The following is a 25486-nucleotide window of genomic DNA, read 5'->3' on the forward strand; positions in this document are numbered from 1 at the left end:
CCAAGCTATTGTAAGATGTCAGTCTTTGTGTGCTTGCTGTTCAAACTGTGATTTTCTCTTTGCATGTGTAAAAACATATGGTGAGTCAGTGTGTAGGAGTTGAGCGCCAGTGTGTGTGTGGGTGAGGGAGAGCTAGTGGTTAGGTGGTTATGAATAAAAAAGAGGGTTTGGGTTATGCACCAATAGATGGCACTCTACCCTTTTGTGATTGGATAAACCATGACCTAGACGAGGATCGTTCTAAATGCACATGTTTCCAAATATAAGCTAAATAGCAAACCTGACTTTTCTTTCAATCTCCAACTTTTCTTTTGTTCTGTTTGGAAATGCAATAAAATAAAGACAGAAAGCAGGCCGCCTTTTACTCCTATGAGTGGATGGAAAGGAAATTGAGATTTGAATCTTTTGAGAAGCTAAACGATAGGACTCCTGGAAACACCTTCCTATTCATATGCACATGCAATGACGCTCAAATGTAAAGCTGTGGTTTGTTGCTGCCTGTTCTAAAAATAGGGCATACTGAAAAGGAGTTACATAAATGTGTGACTCACTGGATAAACTATTTCTTTAGTATTTTTTCATACAGCTCCTATCAAATCAACACCCAGGTCTGTGGGTGTGGTAAAGAAGGAAAGTACAGTAACATTACGTTGTCATATAAGGATCTACAGCTTTGTACAGTGTAAGTGAAGGAATATAGCTACAATGTAAATAACAAATGGAAGAAAAGGGAAAAGAAATGGATTTCAGCCATTATATTCCACTCTTGTTCATGTTCATGCTGACACTGATATCCAAAAATAAATACCTGAAGCTTTCGCACATGCAGTACTGGTGACATATCTACTATCCGTTAATTTGCGTTTCTCTCTCATGTAAGTATAATCTTAATTGTGCAATAGTACATTTCTAAAAAAGAGAAAGAGGAAAAACTAGATTTACATAATTTGGCTTTATTGAACATAGTAATATATACAATGCTGTGGGAAAAATGAGTGAAGGTTCATTTTCTATCAGGCTTTGTAGACCTGAAACTGCATATATTGTTGTCTGTTGCATCAAAAATGGCCTTGTTTATGACCATAAATTTGTTCAGGAGAAAAGTACTCAAGATAAATAAATGTAAATGGGAAAATGTAAAACCTGCCACTGCTTATTTAAACAAGTAAATTGATTAATACAACTGATCATCAAGCAGGGTCATAGAATAGGAATGCAAACTTATATAGATATCTTATTATGCTCACAAAAAATTCACAGAAAATAGAGAATTCATTGTCTTTTAAGCCTTGTCCATAATCTTTAGGCAAATAACAGTGTAAAAAAAATATGAGACATGGATTAACACTGGCAAAGTCAAAGAATTAACAAAGTACATGCCTGATGACTTAAAAACTTGAAGTAAAACATTAGCTTTGTGGTCAAATTCACCACAATATTTTTCCATTACTGAAGTTCACAACCGTCTACGATCATAGACCACAAGGAAGACATGCAAGTGAAGTTCTTGCAGTGGCGTGGTGGAGCTAAGCAGCTAGGCTTGGGTCAAAGGGCAGATGGTTTGGTCTACTAATAAAAGCAAACATGCTCAGTCATGTGGAAAGAGTACACTCACTCACACATAAAACATATGTCAACTCTTTCTGCTTTTAATTTCTGTTTGGGTCTCTCACTACTGGTGACTCAGCAACTTGGAGGCCTCATTGGGTCTGAGCCATCAGTCCAGTACAGTCCAGTAGAAAGCTAAGTTCATAGTCCATGAGGTTTTCTTATTGTACAACCTGATGTATGGGGCATAACATGGCAAAATGCTCTAATTTCCTCACTTCCTGCCCCAAACGCAGAGTGGAGGAGGGTGATAAAATAATAATAAATAAACAGAAGAAACAAAATTCATACGGGCTGACAAAATTGTTTCTTTTTGTGATACATTGATGAAAAAGATCCAAGCAACTGGAGACCTTATTTTATGGAAATCTATGCAAAGCATATATTTATTGTTACACTTACTTTGAGTGTAAAGCTACAGAATACATATTACAGGAATATTTCTTTTTTGCATTTTTAAAGTCAGGGTCATTGAAATTATAACCAGTCATAGTTCCCTTACCTATTGCCAAACATGCCATTTAAGAATTATATTGTATAAAATGTAGAAATCCTAAGAACAATGGAATCCTAAGAGTTAGTCAGAAGGGCAACCCTGGTTTAGCACAATTATTATTGACACAATTCATATTAAAAATGTTCATAAGCGTGGTATACAATGGTATGTTAAAGGATATGCACTTTCTGCAGTTTTACAAGAGAAAATTTTAAAGTTTGTTTGTTTTCTCAGCCAAAGAATGTTTTTGTTACAGCGTATTGTTTCCTTGGTTGAGACCGCCAGCTGTATCAATCTGCCTGGTCAGCTGAAATTATTTCTAAACAACTAGAGACCTGAAAAAGCGCATGCATGTACCATCTTTGATGCTGCTGGACAAAATAGTGCCTAAAGAAAAATCCACCCAGTTTGCTGGACTTAAAAGTCATAAATTTGTATATTAACAGAGACTTTATTTGGGTGAGCAAACAGTGGTGAACATAACAACTGTCTCTTAGAGATATATAATATTCACTTCTAACAAGTTGAATCCCATACAGTATATTACATTACTTTGTTTTAAATGACTATAATCTACTTAAACAAGAGGTCAGTCTGACTAGATGTAAGTCTTCCACCAGTCTAAGGATTGGTTTACTACAAATTCACAGCAATATGGCATCTTTAGTCCACACTTAAGGAAACTATTATTGATAGAATAATGACGCCATAGAACATTTTCCACAAAAAAATCCAATCAGGTCTATTTCTTGGACATGTAAAAAAATAATCTTGGTCAGGGCATGTTGGTGCATTTTTTATTCACAATCTTTAATATCTGCTAACTTTCTTCAAATAAGCAAATTTTTATTCTTGCCTTGGTCAAAAAATATTACATAAAACAGTCTGCAATCCTTGGCAGCATATGAATTTTTACATTAAAGAATATGTTGTTTGATGTGTTTTAGATTCTAGTCTTCCAATTGTTAGAAAATCTTTAAATTTGTTAAAATATTGCAGTGCAGAATCTTGCATATTTTTTTGTTTGCTTATGCATTGTTGTTCTGATTGATCATTGTAGAGAATCAAAGTTGTACCATGCTGGTTTACAAATCAGAAAAAAACATCTCATATAAAATACTTACAAGAAAATATTCATACAAGTAGAAAAATACCAATTTAAACTTGTTTTATAAATAAAAATTGCACTGGATTTTTATTCCAACCAAAACTGAATTGAGCTTTTGTGATGCACATTTTCATGACTGCCATGAAATCCTTTCAAAGTATTATGTTGTTTTTTTAAAAATGTTTTTCATTTGACGGGTGCCCCTGTTAATAAGAGACATGTTTAATGAGAACATATTTCTGGATAATAGATGAAAAGTCAAAGTAAACACAACGTATTTATTTTTAGACATCTCATAGCTTTATCATGTCAGCCTCTGTTTTAAAAGCAAGCTGTGGAAAATCGTATTCATATCCATGCAAGGATTATAAATGAATGTTTTGTATAAATGATGATGATACATTTAACGTTTTATTTTTTGCAGTCTTTTCGTTGACAATCCCAAGAAATGGTTGTCATGTGGAGAAATAATTGGAAACCAGTGAAAGAATCCATTAAGTTTAATTAAAATACAACAATAAATCCTAGTGAGGAAAGAGTTGTTGCCAGGCTTCTTAGCATATGAGATGGCAGCTATGAAAATGGTAGTTGAACTTTACTAGATAAACTTTTCTTTTCTTTTCTCTTTTCCCAAAGGCAAAGGCCCGTTTTGGCAGCTTTATAACAATTAGAGTGTTAGGGAATGATTTAATGAGACCTAAGAAAGACTGTAAAGCGCTAGACAAGTGCAGCACATGACACATTCACAGAAAGAAGTGTTAATTAAAGACTGAAGATTAGACTTTTCTCCCAGATCTATAAGATAAAATTCAGATTTTGAGTGAAATGTGTTTTTTTAGATTCACAATCCCACCTGTGATTTGTTCAATAAATAATAAAACTATGACAGAGAAGGAGGATTATAATATTAAAGATAGAAAAAAGGGAACCTATTCAAGTTCAGCTGTAGACATTAATACATGCCTGTAAACTATATCTGCACGTAACAAATATGAGACATGATATACAGCACCTTACAAAACTATTCATACTCCTTCCACTTTTTTCAAATTTTGTCCTGCACACATTAACAAATTTAACAAATTTTAATCAAAAACAAAACAAAGCAATGCAAAATTGTGATGTTAGGAGAAAATGACAGATAGTTTCAAATTATTTTACAAATAAATATCAACAGTGTATTTTACTTATGCACTGGGTATGTTTTACAATAACAGATTTAAAGAAAGAGTTTAAATTTATTTTTACAGTCACTCCCCAAACAATCTCAGCAAACCTAAACTACCTTTTAAAGAATGACAAATCATTTCACTCACTACATGTGCAGAGCTTGTAAAGTAAACCAAAAGTCTTGCAACAGTAATTTCAGTGAAAGGTGGTTCTGCAAAATATTGATTTAAGAGGATTAATATACACACATGCTACTGTTGCCAGATTCTTACTTGTAAAACTACTGAAAACTACATTTTTGTTTTTGTCCCACCTCGCATTTATGCATTACTGTCAATCACATGACAGTTTGTGGATGAAACGTGACATAATGTGAAAATAGTCAAGTGGTGTGAATGCTGTTACAAGGCACTATAAAGAAAAAGAAAATGTGGAAAAAACCCTACTTTTTTGAATGTTCATATGTTGTAGAACTCCTAATGCTTTTGTAGAATGGAAATGTTTTCCACTTGCATGTGCAAGTTGGACTCCATAATGTGCCATGCCAAAAGCATTACTAAACAGATCATGTAAACTCTTTGAAGATTTTGCTTTGGGTCCTCCTTAGTCTTTGAGCTGAGGGATATTAAATCAACAAACAAAAAACATTGTAAAGGGAGAGAATAAGACTTGACAGAACTGGTAGGAAAAACGTTTTTGCCAGATGCAATGGATTCAGTCAGAAGTACATTCTTACAATCAGTTTCCTTCTAATCATAATGGAAGGGATTTATATATATATATATATATATATAAAAGAAAGTAAAACACTTGTAAAAAAGTGCATGGATATTTTACATAGAAAAAAAGTAAATGAATACATCCAACAGAGAAACCCTTTGTGGTTGGTTTATGCTTCTTCAGTGTAGTTTATTTAATGTTATTTCTTGTCCCATCAACTTTGGCAAAGCATACAAGACAGGTGTGCACATTAAAATTGTTTTAACATAGAACGTTTTTTTCTTAACATGAGACAAATGAAATAAAAAAAGAAAAGCGTAGAGTAGCTGTTGTATGAAATGGATCCAGTACTTGTGGCCCCACATGGCTTTGAGCTCCATGGTCAAGTTGGCAATTGGAATTGGTACATCTGTTCTCAAAAGACTTATGTTCCAAGGGAGTACTTAAAAGGAAATAGAATGCACTGAGGCTGCATAAAAGAGTGCTTGGCAAGCGTCTGTTACCTGTTTTAATGTGTGAAGAAAAAGAACGTTGGTATGTGGGCGTGCATGTGCGTGTGTGTTGATTGTTCAGGTATTTCTACTCTCCAGGAAGACATAATCTTAGACAGTGTCCCTGCAAGACAAAAAGAAGAGGAAGCAAGGTTGAATCAGTGGAAAAAATGTCAATCTGTGTGTATTCAGAGGGTAGATAAATTTCACATTTCATCACATTTAAACATATTGCTTTATGCATAAATACTCCTACACACGCACACCTACTCCATTTTATATCCATCCACATCTTCCTGTACACAGGAACAAATGCACATGGGTATGATGTAACAGCTTTTTCTGGCTCGCTCTTGCGGGCGAAGGCTTGCTCACATTTTAAGTCTGAATTTGAAATCTGATCTTTTTCGGTTTCTAACTTCTTCAGTGTTGTCCACGTAGACTGTCTGAAACTCATGGGGGAACCTCAGCCAGGTATTTCACACCTCCACCTCCTCAACCTGATGTGTTAAAGCTGGAGACACTTTTGACAGCACTGAGAACCATTTTCAGCTAGAGAGCTCACATGGCCAGTGGCAAAAACAGAAATACTGACAGCTTTCTGCATAGCTTTGGTTGCAAAAGAAGGGAGGGGGTTCTGGTGGGGGATTTGAGAAACCATATGTATTGTAATATAGTTAGTGAATAAACAATTTTAATGTAACACTGCGGTGATAATTTACTTTCTAGACCCATTATTAGCACTGTAATACAGGTACAGCTTGGCACAAATATGACTGGAGGTGTTCAAACTTTACTTAATAATGCTGGCGTGTGAGCGCCCTGCCAACTGATGATGTTTGTATTAGCCAAGCATCCTGAGAGCTTTCAGTAACTCAACTCAAAACATTGTCTCTTAATAGATTTTGAACTTCTGCAAGCCAAGTAGGATAACCTCATATATATGGGAAATGGATAGCATAATAAATATAAATATGGTTTGTAAAAAATACATAAAATGGAAATTAGATATATATATAATTATAGAATATTGGGAGTTGGGGGGTGGAGGGGTGGAGCACTCTGCTTAGGCTGTCTTGTTTCATCAAAAAGGGAGGCAGAGCACAGACAGTGCTTTGTGATAGAAAAGAGGTGTGAAGGTTGGGGAGTGACAGGTAGAAAGAGTGTGTTTGGAAGAATAGTACTTATATTAAGTAAGATATAGAGACAGAAATTTAGTGCAAAATGTATCTGAAACAGACAGCATTTTTTAAGTGATTAAAGGAAGATAGAAATACTGTGCCTTAGAAAAATGTCTCTGGCATGATGGACTCATGGGAAAACATGTAAACACAGGTAGGTGAGAGAAAAATCCATGCATGCAAGAAGAGACAAACTAGGTGAAAGCAGTTGTAGCAATTCCCACAAGGCCCAAAAGAGCAACAATATAGATAGAGGGTCACTACTTCTATCATTCTTCTTTACCCTCCATCTGAGTGGCCTGTAATCGAGTGATTATTACACCAAAGTTATAGCAATGGCCCCGCAGTCAAAAATAGGAATTGAGTTGGAAACAGCATTTAGGGATTTTGATTTATGAGCAACAATAGGGAAGTTGTTTTTCAAGCCTCGCACTATGATGGCCAATAAAGAAGAGTAAGGCTTATCGTCCGCTGTTACCACACTCCAGCCAGCCTGCCAGGCAGCTAGCAAACAGTCAGCCAACCAGCTGGGGCCCCTCATGGAAGGAAGCGTTTTCAGCCAATTTGTTTCCTTCATGTCTCGCCCTGAATGGTGCTATTCATTAAAATAGCCCGCAGTCGGTAGACACTGCTGCTGTAGCACATTTATACACTTCTGTGCCTGTATCCTCCTCAGAAATACTCACAGAAATCCACCTGCACACACACAAAGAGAAAATCTTTTTTTCTGTACCCAGTCATCTATACAGGGGGGGTTGATGGGAGCGCATGCTATTACAAAGGCTAAACATACATAGCTTGACAGGGCTCTGTTGTATGCAGTACCATTTTTTCATTTTTTACTCAAAATGTATACATGCTTTTGAGGACTGAAAATGTCCCTGGAGTTACCAGATGAGATGTGAAACCATGTCTTGGTAGCTTTGCAGTTGTGCCCGATTTTATTCTTATTCAGATGATGAATTGAACAATGCTCTTAAAGAGATATCTAGAGATATTCCTTACAGCGTAATCCTCCTTAAAACTCCACAACTTCATCCTTGACCTGCCTGGTGTGTTGCTTGTCCACCATGATGCTCTTTGGTCTCTACAGTTCTTTAAAAAACCTTTGCGGTTTTGCAGTTGTTCACAAAACCAAACTGAAGAGCTTGAAGACATGAGGGAGACAAAACATGGAACCATCTTGATAGAATCATAATGAACAATGAAACTCAGGAGATTAAATACCAAGGAAGAATGATAGTCACATAAAATCAATTCAACAATCAATCAGGGAAATTCGGAATGGATGCAACAAACACACAAACAGAACGAAACAAGACACAAAATAGAATAAAGTAGCCAAGAATTAAAAATGTATGAAATATGAATCTAGATCTGAATACACAATACACAGGATTCTCTTCCTATATGTTCTTGTGTTTTGTTCTTATGTTCAAGAACTTCTCCATTTACGTACTCTACAGTAGTATGTTTTTTTCCTAATTTATGTCTGCTATTAATTTCCACAACAAAAAAAGTAATCACTCTAATCATCCAGTCTGTTTGAAACGTCTCTCAGGATTACAATTCCTATCAAATTTTAGAAATATTTAAGAATCCCTAAGAGTGTTAGCCACACAGAGCTATCCTGATGCCTGCCAACACTGTCATGTCCTCTGACTTGTCTCAGCTCTTGCCTTGAGGGCTTTTCCCTTTTAGAGGAGGAGCAAAGCAGGGAATGAAAGGATTTAAACCCACACAGCTGAAGCATCCCAGAGTCGGGAGAGAGGATGCACAGCCAGACATACACATCAGTTCAGATTATGAAGTTGAAGCAAATCAAACAAAATTATGCATGCACACATACACAAACACTCAAGAGTTCATAAACTGAACTTTATCCTTTAACTAGTGTACCGCTCAGCATCTTGTCAAAGTGTCAAACCAAGAAGGATTTCTAGAGATGATGTAAGATAGCAACATCCATCTTTTGTTACCATCAAAACACTTATAAAAACGCATTATTTTTAGAAACAGATGCTAGGAACAGCATCTGTTGGTTATACACAAGGAAACCTATATTTCAAAGAGAAAAAACACTTAAGAACTTTTTTCTCAGCCTTTATAAGTTGTTTAGATCACCAGCAGGCAATTTTGAGGCTCAGATTACATTATATTTTCCGTGGTGACAATACATCATATTAACTGTGATATCAAATGGTTCAACAGAGCAGTAGCAGAGTTATTATCCTCTTTTAACTAAAGCAGCTCCACCAAGGCTGCCTTTAATCACTGATCTTGTTTGTGCTGTTCATGGACCCAATCTCAAGGCCTACTAATGAAGAAATGGGTAACTGGTTTGAGAAACTCAGGACTCACGGTTGCATCTTTGCTTTTTGCACATGGTATGAATCTGTTGGATTCAAGCTGCTGACTCTGAAGGGGATCGAATGAGATTCTACACCTCAAAGTCCAAAAAAGGAAGACTCCATATCTGGGGTCAGTATGTGCCTGAAGCACCGGAGTTTACTACAGCTGCAGTAATGTGGGCTCTGCTCTGGTGTGTTGTGGTGAAGAGAACTGAACCATGAAAAGAAGCTATTGATTTACCAGTGTGCCTTTGTTCAATCCTGCACCACCTATGGTTATAAGTTATGGATCAAGCCTGAAAAAATTAGATCATAGATGGAAGCAGATAAAATAAGTTTCCTCCATTGGGTATTGAGGCTAACCCTGAGAGATTATTTGAGGAATCCTATCATAACGGGGAAGTTTGGAGTGGATCATCGAAAGGAATTAGCTAAAGTGGTTCAGGCATTTGTTTTTACATGCAAAAACGTTCTCTTTATTGGCCTCATAAACAATTACTGCATCTCTAAGGGTCAGCAGGTTCTGCATCAATCTGGGATCAATCAGTCTTGACTTGGTGTGAAGGGTAACTAATCAGATGTTGGGATCTGTTGGTAAGCCAATGACAGTTTTAATTATTCCATAATTAATTTATTAAATGCTCAAATACTTCTAATTCAACTGATATTTTAATGAATTACTGTCACATATAATCAATTTATGATGTATTAAAATGTGTTTTTATTTCAGTTTGAAATGATTTAACAACATATTTAAGTGTTTATTGGTACTTGTAAATAGCCATATCTTGCACTTATTTGTTTATTCTTTTAATTTGTCCTTCAAAGAAACTACTTAGAGGACAGGTGTCCAACTCCAGTCCTGCAGGGCCGCTGTCCTGCAACGTTTAGATGTGCCTCTGCTGCGCCACACCTGAATAGAATAATTAGGTCATTAAGGCTCCGGAGAACTGATCTACACAAGGAGGAGGTAATTAAGCCATTTCATTCCAGTGTTTTGTACCTGTGGCACATCTAAACACTGCAGGACAGCGACCTTTGAGGCCTGGAGTTTGACACCCCTGACTTGGAGCATTAAAATCCAATTTAAGCTGATGATCCATTCTATTTAAAGTTGAAAGCCAGCATGTGATGTTATTTTTGATACATAATGCTGCTTATTGTTTTGTTGCTCCATCTCACTTTGTTCTCCCCCATCACACTCTTTTGCACAGATTTACTCATTCTGAAAAACGTTTCTGCTGGCTGCTGCACATATCTGCTGTTATACAGTTTTTATTGTCATTTATATTGCTTTTTATTCTGTTTTTATATATTGGTGTGAACCTACTTGCTTTGATTTTCTTTCACCTTGCTGCTGTTGCACATGAATTTACCCATTGTGGAGCAATAAAGGATATTTCTAATGTGCTCTATTCTTTCTTCTGCTATTCCCATTACCTCAGCCACTGAGGCATCCTGGGCTCTTTCTGTAATTGACTTGGCTGCATGTTCACTCTAATTAAAAACATTTCACATTGTCTGTCTGCTTGTATTCATTTCAAATTATTACATTTTTCTTTAGCTAACAGATACTTAAATTACTTGTTAACTGATGCAATATAATTAAAAGCAAATGACCAAAATAAACATTTATTTTATAATAACTTGTTTTGTCACCAAAAGAAAAGAAAGTCCTCATGATGTGATTGTCCAAATATGTCGTGTTAATGATTTGGTCAGCAGGACATTTGCAGAAGGGTGATGGATAGTGGAATGAAATATTTAATAAAGAAAAATTTAAATACAAGAGAAACACAAAGAGACTGAGAGTCTTTAAGTCTTAAAGGTTTTCCACAAATCCTGTAAAAGACAGAATGGATATGTGAAAGAAGGTGGTATAATGAGACTAAAATATAACATTTTGGCCCTCATGTGTAACACATTGCATCACCCTAACCACCGACCCATCATTAAAACATGGTGGTGACAGTATGATGGTGTGGGGATTATTCCCTTCAGCAGGGAGGGTGAAGCTCATCTCAGTTGACAAGGAAATTGATGGAGCTTAACAAATTAAAAATAGAATAAATGTATTTGAAACTACAAACGAATTCAGACTGGGGCAGAGGTTTACCTTCCAAAAGGACTAAACTCTAACCATTCCTCCACAGGTTAGGAATAGTTGGGTCAAAACCCAGAATTATCCTGTCAAAGTCCAAAGTAAATTCAATTAGGAATCTGTAGCAAAACTTGAAAACTGATGTTCATAGATGCCCTAAATGAAATCTCAGTTAATTTGGAAAAGAAGAGGCAGAAATAGCAGAACAAGTCATAAAACAAAAGACTTGGCGCTTTGCATTCAGTAAAAGACGGTCAGTTATTTGTCTTGTAAAAAACAAAGTGAAATAGATGCATTATTTTCTTTCCACTTCATATGTCTAGAGTACTTTGATATTGTTTTATCATATAAAATGTCTGTAAATCACATTGAACTTAGTGGTTGAAATACAACAAAATGTAATAATTAAAGCGTATACGTACCTTCCTAAGTACTGGAGCCATATTAAGAACTTGATAAGAGCAATCCAATAAAATTAATGCAGAAATTATACCAAAGGAATTCCACCTTCACTCATTTTCTGGTGAAATAATTTCCATCCTGTGCTCCAAGCAAAACAAAGTTATTTGTGACAGCCATGCCATCTACTTACCTTGACATCTCCATGGTGTCCTTGGTGAGATAAACGATCCAGTAGACCAGGTTAAAGGCGCCAAACGAAAGGGGAAAAAGGATGCGTGAGTATTTGTCAATGATGCTGGTGCCTGTCAGAACGTTGTTGGCTGGTACCGCGGAGCCTTGCTGGAGGAAAGCTTGGGCATTGACAGGAGGGTTTGGAAAAGTTTTTGCAGGTCGATCGAAAACTGGTGCAGAGTTCATCCTCTTCTTCAATACACTATTGGCATCCACCTTTAAAATAAAAGTAAATAAAAACAGGAAATGTAAAAAGAAAATTACAACAAAGATGCATTGTTATGACGTATTAAAGTTAAATTATTATCCTGTTTTACTTGAAGATTTACTGTTCAATAAATCAATTAATCTTTATTTATATGCCCTCTTTCTAACAGGCATATCATGATCTTTCACTCAAACAACTCAACAACAAAAATGATTGCATGAATTACATATACTTTTATGTGCTTACACTGTTGATACTGTAGAAAAAAACACTTTTCTAACTTTAACTAAAATTAAAATTCCTCTTATAAGATAATTTCCATGTAATTATGATCTAAAGCCAACAGGAGCAGATTGCAAATTAAATAGGGCTGTAAAACTACAGAATCTAAAACATATTATTTAAAATCATAGAAACACATCCACAGTCTTCTTTTTATTTTTGTGTTATTTTGTCAATTCCCTGTGTGCAGACTGATGTTCAGCAGTTGTGGAAACTAAATGATTTTAAAGAAAAAAACACTCACACATGGTTATCCTGTGGCTTATGAAATTTCAACTAATTATGATCACAATACACACTCTCTGGCAATATCTGTTGTAAATCAGGTACAATATGAGTACAGAAAATATATCTAGGACAGGGTATGCAAAGCTTCTTGCTGCAAATGAACACAGTCTAAAAAAAAACAACAATTCTGTGTGAAGCACAGAAACGTCACATCATGATGTTCCAGGGCGATTTCAATAAATCAAACAATCCTCTAAATTATTAAGATGATGCATAATAAGCAGTTCTGGGGGTGCAGAGAGAAATGATGTTTTTAAATTATGTAACAAATTCAACTCAGCTTCTCGCTATGCTCAAATTCTGCAAAAGAATTTATGTAAATTCCATCAGTTTTGGAGCTGAAGTGAACTTGCGATATTTTTGCTGGATTTGTCTAAATATTTCATTTTTCTCTTCGAGTTCAGAAACTGCTCAACAGAGTCAGTATTAGAAATACTATTTGCAAGCAGTTCATTTAAGAAACCTGATATAAATTTTACAACTAAACAATGTAAAAAAAATGTAATACCTTTTTCTAATATTTAACAAAATAATGAATCCAATATAATCGTAATTATAAACTGATTTTTCTAAGAACCTTTTAGATGTGATTGATGGTGGCCCTGTACACAGTGCAGTATGTGAGGTTAAGTAAATATACATACTGTATATACTGTATGTGTGTAGTATTACTTATATGTAATAACTATTTTGAAACAATTAGGCCCATAAAATTGTAGCACAAATTATTCAATAAAGGATGTTCTTTAAGATCTTTTTGTTGTCATTACTTCAGTTTACATTCTTGACCAAGCCAAAACACAGATAAATGATCAGGTGGCGTTATCATGTGTGTATGTATTAAAAATGACATGATATTAAAATGTTTTTTGGCTCTCAGATATTAGATGGAGATCCTAAAATAAGCAGAGAACTCATGAAAATGTGATGTATGTTCGAAGTACATACAAAACTTTTCTTTTCCAGTCCTACCTGTCACAAAAAATTGGGAGGTTGGGACAAAAAAATTATTTGAAAAACTTCACAGTCATACCAGGTATTTTACCTCATGACTTTTTCTATTCCTGGGAATTTTTTTTTCCTTCTCCGTGTCATGAAGAGTCTTCCCTCCTACATATTTGGTGAAAGCAGTCATTTTCTATGATGCATTCCTCCTACTCTCTTTTTTTCCTATTCTTCCAGTGTAACTCTATGGCACAAATGCACACACCAACACATACCCAGAACCCACTCTAACCCATCTCTCCATCTTGTTTCATAAAAACGGACTGGGCTTGCTTTCCAAGCCCCCACCCATCTTTATTGCAGTGTCTGCCCTCTTTCCTCTGAGCTTGCAGTGATCTGCTGGATTTTCCTTAATCTACAGCTCTTACATAATCGGCAACAGCATCATTTGCCGAGCCACTGGCTGTCCACTCATGTCACTCTCTGTGGTTATCACATAGTTACAGAGACAAATAGGAGACTGGGACAGAGCGAGAGGGAGAGAGAGGGTGTGTTGAACAAATGAAGTGATGGAGCATACATAGTTTACTGTAGATTGCATAAATTAATGTATATCAGTTTGAGTGTCTTTCAGACATACAGAGTGAAGAACTGCATAAAGTGGAGTTTGTGGTGTTTTTACCAACTGGTAAAGTTGGACAGGATGGAATGCAATGATGAAAACCTGCATGTGTGCACAAGAAATTAAGCTAAATGTGACAAAGGACTTAAAATCACAGTCATAAAAATACAGAAATAGTAGAATCTCTATTACACTTGTGAGCTTCATTAAAACACAATGAAGAAGAAATGCTGGTGTGCATGTTCTGCATGCACATTTTTACAATATGCACTGCAAACAGAAGACTGATTGCATGGGGTATACTGGAACAAATTGTATACTAGAAATGAACCAAGAGGAACACAAACTTAGGGCTATATTTGCTTCAGAAGCATCTCTGGTCTAGAATACATTTATTTCACAAGACACTGGAAACAGCGATCAGGAATCATTGTGATGTGATTGATACTTATTGTTTTTGAACATTTTCATACTTCACATCTACATATATCCTAGATATCCTTCTAGAGAATGCATTACAATTGTACAATATGTTTCATGACATTACATGGCAATTGTGATAAATATGTGAAAAAACATAAAAATAAATGACTATTGCTTATAACTGAGTTGTTTTTCAGTCAAATCCAATCCATCCAGCCTGGACTGCAGTAAATTTAAGTTGAAATTGTCTTGTAGAAAAATTAATATAAAAATGAATATGAATATAACCTGCAAAATCAAAACCTGTGTTGGAATAGCCCAGTCAATACCCAGAACAAAATGTAATTAGGAATCTGTCCCAAGACTTAACACTTTATGTCCATTGATGTTCCTTGTGTTCAATTTTCAAAAACTTTATTAAAACAAAATTTAGTTTGTAACAAATAAATATACTGATATGCAATGGTATCTTATATATATATTATGTAATTTGCATACAATGTGTAAATTATATGTAATTGCAACTGAAAAAAATAATCATCTATAAAAGCTAAAAAAAAACAACCAAAATTAGAAAATCTGATAAAACAAATTATCTACGGAACAACTAATGGCTCCTGCTTTTATTTTAAACACGTGATTATTTGTAACTGTACTTAAATGTCAGCTACAAATGTCCCCATTCAATCATAGATTGACTGGCACCAGCAACCATGATGAGAGCAAAGACACTGTGACCAAATGCCCTTAAAATCTGAACTGCTGCATGAACGTCAGAAATGAATTTGTGTTGTCCAATATACTACACTGCTCTCTTGTGACTGGACATTTCAATAATTAGACAAGTAAGCTGGTGTACGAGTGCTCTCTTATAGATGCAAAACTTTCATACACTAACAGGTAAAGGATTTTAAACTCATCACTATAACAATCTTTCTCCATGACAATCTGGATGCAAGATGTTATTACCTGGTTGAAGTAAGAGTATCCACGAGTAAACCAGGAAAAGCCAACATAAACCACAAACAAAACTCTACTTTAAACAGCTTCCACTTAACCACTAACTGCCAGATGGCTAAGTGGAGTAGACACACTGTAAGAGCTGACCATTTACCACAAAATGCTGACAGCCAGTTGGCCTTTAAAAGGAACAAACCATCTCATCCATCAAAACATCCACAACAATGCTTTAGAAGTATATAATGGGGAGACGCAAGCACAGGCAAAGCTCAGTATGCTACACAAAAAACAGAATCTCTTAGAGGTTGAATGAAGCTATATCTCAAAAAATACACTAAATATAAAATCCCTACACCCATTAAAGCCTAGTTCCATAACCCCTGTTGATGTTGTATAACCACAAACGGTAACTGCAAGTCTGGAAAAAGCTGTTAACAATGTGTGATGATTTGGCAAGAGGAAGAAAACTCCACTCACAAAGGGAAGAAAAACCTGTCAACATAAATTTGTATTTACCAAGAAGTACAGCATATCTGTAAAATTAAACCAGTTAAGATTTTGGCACACATTTTTATGCTTTATACCATGAGAAGTAACACATAAGTATTCATAAGAAAGGTGTTGTTTCAAAGTTACTTATTTGGAATTGATGCATACCCATCAATGCTGTTGTTTATACTGTTTTATTCCATCCTATCAAAAACGGTGGTTTCAGTAAAACAAGCAGAAGTTAGAAAATTACAGAGCTTAAACTGTTTTTGTATAAAAAACAGTATAAACTGATGAAGAGAAACATCCCTAGGCACAACTAACGCAAGCATGTTGAAATAAACCAATGATGCAATAAAACCAACTAAAAATGACAACGTTAATGCAGAATTCTCGAATCACTTCTCAGGCAAATAGCAAGGTTGTTAAATCATTTTTTAGTGGTCTTAAAGTATTTTTTAAGTTTTCAGATATTTTTAAACACTGTTTATGAGTTATTTTACTGCCCATTTGGAGCTATTTATTTTTTATTTCAATATGCACTTCTTACTCATGACACTTTGCAATAAAATGTTGTTTTCTTTTTAGATTTTGAGCAATTTAGTACTGTCAAAAGAACCTTGAGTGCATTTATGCTTTAATTTAGTCTTTTTGGCCAAAAAACAGAAACATGTTTTTTATTATTATTGTTCAGATTTTTAGCTAGTTTGTTGAAGCAGGGATGCATCTGAAACTTGTTGGACAGAGGCTCTAAAACATGCATTTAAAGATCCCTGCTCTGTGGTAATCTGAAGAGAAAAGAGCATAACAGATCATCCAGGATTCTGGATGAACTTTAGGATTTTTGTGCAAGGACAAAAGCTCCCACTCTAATAGTGATCCAATCATGCAAAATATTAAGAGGAGACATAAAATCCAGTCTCCATGGGAAAAGGGCTTTTTACAAAGAATTACCAGCAGGAGTACCACTGTATGGCAACAGTGACTTTATGAAAAACAGTAGTTTCTTAACATATAACTATTATTCTTGACAGAATAAATGTACTGTGTAATTGTTCCTTTACAAAGGAAGCCACTCCAGTAAAGGGTTTATTTTAAGGGTTTTAACACTTATACTTTGTCAGCAGCATGTTTTAGCTGAAAACATAATTTGTTTCTCTTTATTCATCTTTTTTTCCAGAGTTCCTATCCTGTTTTTCATGTAATCGTTAGTTTTGTTGAAATATTACAGTTAAACCCTTGTTTTTAGCAGTTGACCAACATAGCCAAAGCTTCAAAACTGAAGTCTTACAACATGTACAGTAAGTACAAACACAAGCCATCCTAATTTTTAGGAACTCCCTTCTCATTTACAAGAAGAAAAAACAAAAAACCCCAGAAATGTTCACATCAGTGGAGATTAATGATGACAGGTACAGGCATGTAATTAGGCCATGGAAAGTTCTATTTTTCACGAAGAACCATCTGCTCTGATCATCATTTATAACAGCAACTCTACCGTTTAGATGAATGTTCACATGTAACCATATCCCCATACCTTATAAGGACTCATATTCCCATATGAGTCACAATATAAGTGAAAACGCACATAAAATTGCCTATGTTTTCAATAACCACAAAAAAATATTTTGTAGTTATCAACACAAGGCCATGTGACCCATTCTTATCTGGTACAGTTTAAGCATTACATGTCATTGAACATATGCTGACACATGTAAACACCAGTGGGAAACCATTTGCCTGACTTACTGATGCAACGTCTCCCTCTGTCCCCGTGCTCGCTGCTGGAACCACGGCTGCAGCTGCTGCTGCTTCTTGAGCGGCTGCCTTTATGGCTGCTGCCTTTCTCAGCTCTCGGTTGGCTTGGAGTGTTGAAAAGTAGTTGACAGCCGCGAACTCAATGAGGGCAGAGAAGACGAAGGCAAAGCACACAGCAATGAACCAATCCATTGCGGTGGCATATGAAACTTTGGGGAGGGAGTGCCGTGCACTGATGCTTAATGTTGTCATGGTCAGGACAGTGGTTATACCTGAAAACAGAGGTGAGAAGAAGTTCAGAACATGGATCTGCTCAAGGTTTCATATTCATACCTCACATGACATGAAAGGCTGTTGACCAGGTCATCTCAGTTTACCAGTATTTTCAATTAAACATTAAATCTTTTTATTGATATATATCCATCCATTGGTTGTCCTCTGCTTTTTCAAGATCTGGTTGTTGGGGAAATCCAGACATGCCTCTTCCTTGCTTTTCCTGTCACATTCATGCCCACAAGAATAAACACCTACAAATATCCTTGCATATTTCATCTGTTTCTGATTTTGCTCCAGAGCCTCTCCTCAATAATAAGTCCCCAAAAAACTCTTTAAAGAGACGGGTCCATTTGGATGACTGGACAACAATAGCTAAGTCCTTTGAATTAAATGTAGCAGCAGCTCTTGTCTGGATGAAGTAGTTTATTATAAAATTATACATTTATGTCATGTTCCAAAATGAAGTTGTTTTAATTCAACCAGTAATGATGGAAAATATTAAAATGCATTGAGTATTATTTTTCTCAGTGTGGCCATTTTGTTTTGTAAATTCCAGCAGCTGTCCCTTTAAAGATCTTAAATGTCCAAGCTCAGCTGGATTCCATAGTGACATATTTTTGTGGTGGACAAGCAGCTTGGTCACTGCTTAGATTAACATGCCAAACTGACACAATGTATCGACGAAAACAAATGGACTCCAAGAAATTTTGATGTAATGCAACAAATGATAATCCAATTCCTGTGATTTCCTCAGTCTTTGTACATGGATGTCACTTTTAGTCACTGTATTCTATTCCAAAATTTATTAAATGAAATAATCTGTTTTGCTTTTTATAAAATGAATAAGCGAATAAGTAGAAAACATGTTACACTTTGAAGAAGAAAACTATAACATTTAAAGAAAATCTTACACCATGTATCCTTTAAATAGTAGTAAGAAAACTTGACTGCAAATGTCTTGATTAAATTTCCAGCCTCTTGACATTAAGATATTGTTGTAATGACAATCTTCAATTTGACTTGTCACTCTGGCATCCAGAAGTAGGGAATGTCAGTCTTTCTACTTTCACAGTTTGTGAACTACATCACATAGTTTGAGCTTTGAGCATTGGCAATAGGTTGGCCAACCTATTGTGCTCAAAGCAGTAAGAAAAATGCATTGTCTTTTATCTACACTGTCTCATTAAAATAACATCCAACCACAGAAAAAATGTAAAGGTTTTATATATTTTTTCTGTGCTTAAAATGGCATCTTTAGTTGGGAACTAAATATTTAGTTTTAGCTTATGAGCTATATATTAAATTTTTAAGCCAGATATTCAGACTATAAATTAAAGATTTATCTTTTGAAATAAATATGTAGTCACTAACAATGACATTTATAAATGTATGAATGACATAATAAAAGTATAACTTTCAAAAATAAAAAAAACGACTTTTTTTTCTTTTATGGCAAACTCAAACCAAAACGTAAATTTGTTTAATGTGTAACTTTACAACTGCTCCACCATACCTGAACAGCCTGATATAAACTACATGCAGCTGTGCTATTCTGCGAACCGCAAAGGTGCAAAACATGTGGAAAATCCATACCCATATTTTTATTAATATAGCTAGAATTTTGAGAATATAGTCTGTCTTGATGAATTATTTTGAAAATACAAATATTGTGCTCATTTGTTTTTCTTTTGGTGTCATGTGATCTTTGAAGATTGACTCAACATTGCTCTGGCGTCTGGCAAAAATAGAATCGATTCTAATTTTGACAGATGGCACAATGTACCACCATGCGAAGGCAGAGTAAACACTATCTTTGACTGTAATGGGTAAGTATTTACTGTGGAGTCCATTGTGTGGCAGAACGGAGAAGCAGCAGAGAGGTCAGCGTCTTAACATTAGCAGCTGGTTCATACCCACAAGAAAACTTTTATTTCTTTGTCTATTGTCTGAAAACTTAGAAACTTAAATTTAAAAGCATTGAAAATACCTTGGAAAACCAAAAAATGTGCACTGTAAAGTGAAATATGCACATTTCATGCACACTTCCCTGGATTAGGGGAGCAACTAGGGAAGCAACCTTCCCTAGTCCATTACTTTATTCTTTTAAAGATGCTAATAATAAAGGACTTTTTTCAGCCCATTAGCAAAATACATATCTAATTCACTTTCATCAAGCTAAAGCAAACAAGAGAAAAAGGACCATTGAACATTCCTGTCTGCATTTTACCAAATGTGTGCTTTAGTTGCGCACATTTCATTAGCCGCTTTGGGATTCGTGTAGGGGTTTAATGCACCTCATAATGTTTTAAAAGCATTCTCTGCAAGCTTAAACAGTAAAGGCTAACAACTCTCAAATGCAGCCTCCACTGGCAGGCAACCAGTGGTGACTGTCTCTATCACAATGAAGGGGGGACATGGGAAGAAAGGCTGTCAGGGTGGGTGGGAGAGGCAACAGAATGGGAACGAAAAAGTGTGGGAGGGGGAAGAAGTAGAGAGACAGGATACAAATTAAACGCTTGGGGCATTTATGTGCTTTAACAGCGAAAAAGTAAGGTACAATTTAGGCCATACTCAATTAAGTCTGTAAAACCTGGGCTCAGGGGACTCTCAGCACTTGCAGAGGTTGTTGACAATCAGGCCTCTGCTCTACTCCCTTCCCTTCTTTTATCTTCCCTTCAATGGACCATCATAAATATTAACAAAAGTACCATAGAAATGACTTTCCTTAGGCATTTCAAGCACAAAAGCAATGGATCATCACAAAATTTTAAGAGTGCACAATGGGAAACTTAATGTTTGGATATCCAGATATTGAAAAAATCTATTTATAAATAAACTACAAATAATAATAATAATAATAATAATTGGTTGGGCAAGACTTTGAAGTTTCCCAACCCTCAGGCCCTCGACAAACCCGAGTTAGAGGACCAGCCTTGTCAATTTACTCCCTTTTGTAACCTCTGGCTTGTTAAATAAAGGAAATGGATGACACAAAATATGCTTTCAAATGTGATGTGTGTAAAAAGATATATTTGTTTCTATTTTTGTTTCATTGGTGAACCAATGGGAACTGGAGAGTGTATATCGACTATATGTCTCAATCTCATAAGGAAAGTTTGGTCTAGAGCAGTGACCACAAACTGCATTCCTCCTTTGGCAGTCAGCCAGTGGTGTGCCAGGGTCCTGCAGCTTTTAGATGTGTCCCTTGTTCTATACTTTTGACTTAGATGGCAAAACTGTCTCACTAGCTTACAGTCAAGCACTACAGAGTTCTGCTAATGAGCTGATATAGAAGTCAGGTGTGATAAAGCAGAGAGACATCTAAAGACTACAGGACAAAGATCCTTGAGGACAGGAGCTTGAGCCCATGATCTAAGGTGTGGCATTTGTCCGGACAATAGAAATATTGGACATCTTTACTATTGCAGCATTCCTGAGAAGGTTGAGCAGATTTCTCAGTCCACTCAACATGGGGTTTGTGGATCTAGAGAGTTTATGACCATGTCCCTAGAAGTACTGTGCAGTGATGCTTTCAAAGGCTAACCCATACACCCAAATCAAAAGCTGCGTCTGCCTTCACACCACTGCCAGCTGGACTCTGCCAGTGTTGCAACTTTTTACAGATTCTATTCGTGTGGTTCATGGGGAGGATTTCAAGACGTAGTCATGAAGAGGGGGATGTCTGGTTTAGGAAACTAAGGGTCTCATAATTACCTCTTGCAGATGATGTGGCATTTTTTACCATAACCTGAGGCATTTTCCAGCCATTTGTATGAGTCAGCTCTTCTGAATCTGGAGCCATAGTTTTCAAAAAAGGTGGATTTCCTCCCTCCAGTTCATTCTTTGTCTCAAATGGAAAAGTTTAAGTACTATATCTGGATGGGTTGTTCACAAGAGATGAGCAAGAGATACATTAATGGATTTGGATCTCCTTCATGGGGTAAAGTGGGTCCTGTTCCAGTATGTCATAGTAAAGAAAGACATGAGCCAAAACAGCAAAGTTCACTATTTAAAGATCTGTTTACCAACAGTAAACATACCTGGGAAACAGAAATGGGAAGCAGAATATAACTTTCTATTAAAGCTGCAAAATTTTAACCAAGATTGGTTCTGAATCCTCCAGAGTTCTTCACCACAAAGAAAATAATAAATATGTATTCCATGTGTTTTTAACAGTTTCATTCAGTTTGTTATAAATCCAGATGCAGGTTTTCTACATTTACTTAGGGCTCATCTAGAGAATAAACAATTTTTCTCATATCCAACAGTAGGAGACTAGAAAACTGCAGGAAGAATGACATCAATGACTTGCCACAGATTGCATTTCTACATGGGGTCTGAACTCCCTTACTGACTCTAATGACTTGGATCTATTTTCTAAAGCAAAGTGCAGGCTTGTTGAAGCATTGGCTCACTTCGGAAGAAGAGGGTAAAGCTGTGAGCTGCAAGAGGTAGCAGAGTAATTCTACTCAGCTGCTGCTTGTTGAATTTCCCAGAAGTGGAAATGCATTTGCAAATGATAGCCCTTCCCATGCACTTTCACACATTTTCTATTCTTCATTGTATCTTTTCATGCCTGTTATTCCTCTCAGTTTATCTCTGTCTTTGTTTAGTGTCTTTCACCCTCTCAGCTCCCGAGGCTGGAGCTCAGTGGCAACTGTAGCGTAATGTAATGCGAGAAAGTGGAACCTGTGAGTGCTCGGAAGAGAGCCAAGTAAACATCCTCCCCCTCTCAGTCCTGGCATGACCAGTTCCAAAACGGATATTTATTCCCAGTTAATTAAGCTGCACCACAGCAGAGGTAGAACTGAGAAATTAGAGCTCCGAATTAGAATCAGAGTGTAGAACAGAATATAAAGATGTTTCTCTTGGGGGAAAAAGTTCTATAAATAAATCTCAAAGAGCATTTTGAATCAAAAAGTCAAAGATGGAAATATGTATACTGTCTTAAAATGCTATGGCTTTAAAATTGCTTGTTTCAATAACAAAGTGTCTATATTTTTTTATTCGTCACTGTAACTAACCAAATGTGCATTTCACTATAAATGATAAAGATTTGGGGAATTTGTAAAACCATGTTAATGCCACGCTAATTAATTTTTTTTTTTTTTTAAATATTGGTTTGTTTGGTTTTAAATGTTTGCTAAACTGAATTTGCACATGGTTCTCATTCTGAAAAAAGGCAGTTGGACCCATCTTCACCCAGCAAATAGTGTTTATTGCATTGACATAATTTATATGGAAGGTATTTGCAGCATTTCACTTTATCCACTTTTTATTATGTTACATCCTTTTTCCAAGTTGTATTAAATTAATTTCTTTCTCCAAAATTCTAACAGCAAATACTCCACAATGGCAATGTCCAAAAAAGATTTTTGAGTGCTTTGCAAAGTTATTAATAATTTAAAAAACAAAGAAATCAAATTGATGTAAATATTCACAGCCTTTCCTTAATACTTTGCTGATCCACCTTTTGGATCAACATTTTCAAGTCTGTTTGAATCTGAAGCCACAAGCTTAGCACACATTTAGGCAGTTTTATCCATTCTGCTCTGCAGTTCTTTTCCAGCTCCACCAGTTAGGATGGGAGATGTTTGAATGAACACAAACTGACTTTTGACACAAATACAGTTTTATGATGAACATGTAACAATCTACAAGTTCATGAGAATCTGGGCATCTTCTCTGTCTCACTAAGTAACTTTAGTGACCTAACAATGAAAACAACCTCAATTGTTTGAAAGACCATTTGGCTGCAATTTTTGGCAAACATTATGGGTGTTGTATTTTTCACAAAGCTCAATTCAGAGAGACAAAGAATGCATGATCCTTCATATGTTATAGTTTGGTGTGAAGCCATGTCTATTTTTAATTTGAAATGAAGCTTAAAAAGAAATTTTGTAAATTATTCAAAAAAAGCAAAACGGATTTGAAGACAAATTACCAAAAACAGTCCGAGCTGGAACTGATTCCTTGTTAATCCAGAAGGAAACTTGTGCCAGAATGACAGTCATTATGCAGGGAATGTAGGTCTGAATCAGGAAGAAACCCATTTTCCTTTGAAGATGGAAGTGGACAGTCATTATGACATATTCACCTGCAAGAGTTAAACATAAAATCCAAATCATACAAACAGCTAATTTTTACAGGTTTTTTGTGCAACGTTTCTTAAAAACTAAATCTTAATTCCAACATAAAAAATCAGAGTTGTTATAACACCTTCCCATAACTTCAAAATGCTGGATATATATGATTATTTTTACTTCTCAGTTCCAAATTCACAGATCCTTTTGGAAACATTACCAATATCACATTTAGAAAGGCTCTTGTTACACATTGTATGTACAAAAAAAAAGAGATCAGTTAAGCATGGTTTATGCCAAATATGAACAAAAAGCTTTCAGATCTAATTAGTTTAATTACTGAATGAGTTTAGAAGACAAATTTGATGACCTGTGTTGGACTTCAGCCTCTCGCTTGATACAGTCTGGCCAATAAGGTCATACTGCAACAAGCTGGATGATTCCTGTGGGACTTCAACAGAAGATAAAGGCCCTTTCTTCCATGTGTACACAATCTCACTGATGGGGTATGCATCTATGGAGAAGATATGTGAAAACTTTGTTAAAATTTGGTTCTCAAGAAAAATATGCAAACTGTTCATGTAAAACTTCTAAGAATACATGTTAATGATTTAAAAAAGATAAGCGGATATAGAACCTTTCACTATAAACACTCCTAATGAAACTTAAAAGTGCATGTACCTTGCTTTTCAAAATCAAATTTTCTAAGTATTTTGTGACAAACCAAAGAAGTACATTACTAAATTGGGAGGAAAATTTGATTCAAAGTTTCAAAGTTTTACAAACAAAAATCTGAAAAGGGCAAAAAAAAAAAAAGTATTCAGTTCTCTTTACTGTGGTGACCTTAAGTAAAATTCAGTAGAACCAGCTGGTTTAAAGTCTCCTTCCAGGTAAACATTTATGAACAAACGGAGGAAAAGACAAAAATATCATGGAGACCAACAAACACACAAACTGATGACCAAAAACAATAGGAAGAAAGTTTAAAACAGGGTTTTAAAATACATGTACAGTATATAACAATGTTTGAACATCTTCAATTTGTTTCATCTGAAAATGAAAATAGTGTGGCATAAATATAAGGTGAATTAAATTTCCAAAATAATTCCCTATAAATTTTGCAATTAGCCATGTAAGGGATGTAGCAAGAGTGTTAAAGAACAAGCACTGGTTGAATGAGATCACTGAACCTTTTGTCTTCATGTTGAACACTACATTTGGTGGAAAAGTTGCATTATGAGACATAAAACAAGAACGCTGGAAATAGCAGCATCATGCATTAATAAAGAAAAT

General features: G+C 35.6%; 1 protein-coding gene across 1 annotated transcript in view; it reads right to left on the reverse strand.

Annotated features, from left to right (window-relative positions):
- Positions 1-933: 933 nt before the first annotated feature.
- LOC102221492 (gamma-aminobutyric acid receptor subunit alpha-6-like) overlaps positions 934-25486 on the reverse strand; it is a 30063-nt gene continuing 5510 nt past the window's right edge. The window contains exons 6-10 of the mRNA XM_005808770.2: positions 24564-24707; positions 24055-24207; positions 17826-18106; positions 11819-12075; positions 934-5717 (exon numbers count right to left, since the gene is read on the reverse strand). Of these exons, the coding sequence (XP_005808827.1) occupies positions 5705-5717; positions 11819-12075; positions 17826-18106; positions 24055-24207; positions 24564-24707 (848 nt within the window). The 3' untranslated portion in view covers positions 934-5704. The remainder of the gene's footprint in view (positions 5718-11818; positions 12076-17825; positions 18107-24054; positions 24208-24563; positions 24708-25486) is intronic.

The sequence above is a fragment of the Xiphophorus maculatus genome, chromosome 11 (assembly GCF_002775205.1).
Source record: "Xiphophorus maculatus strain JP 163 A chromosome 11, X_maculatus-5.0-male, whole genome shotgun sequence".
In the NCBI taxonomy this organism is placed as follows: Eukaryota; Metazoa; Chordata; class Actinopteri; order Cyprinodontiformes; family Poeciliidae; genus Xiphophorus; species Xiphophorus maculatus.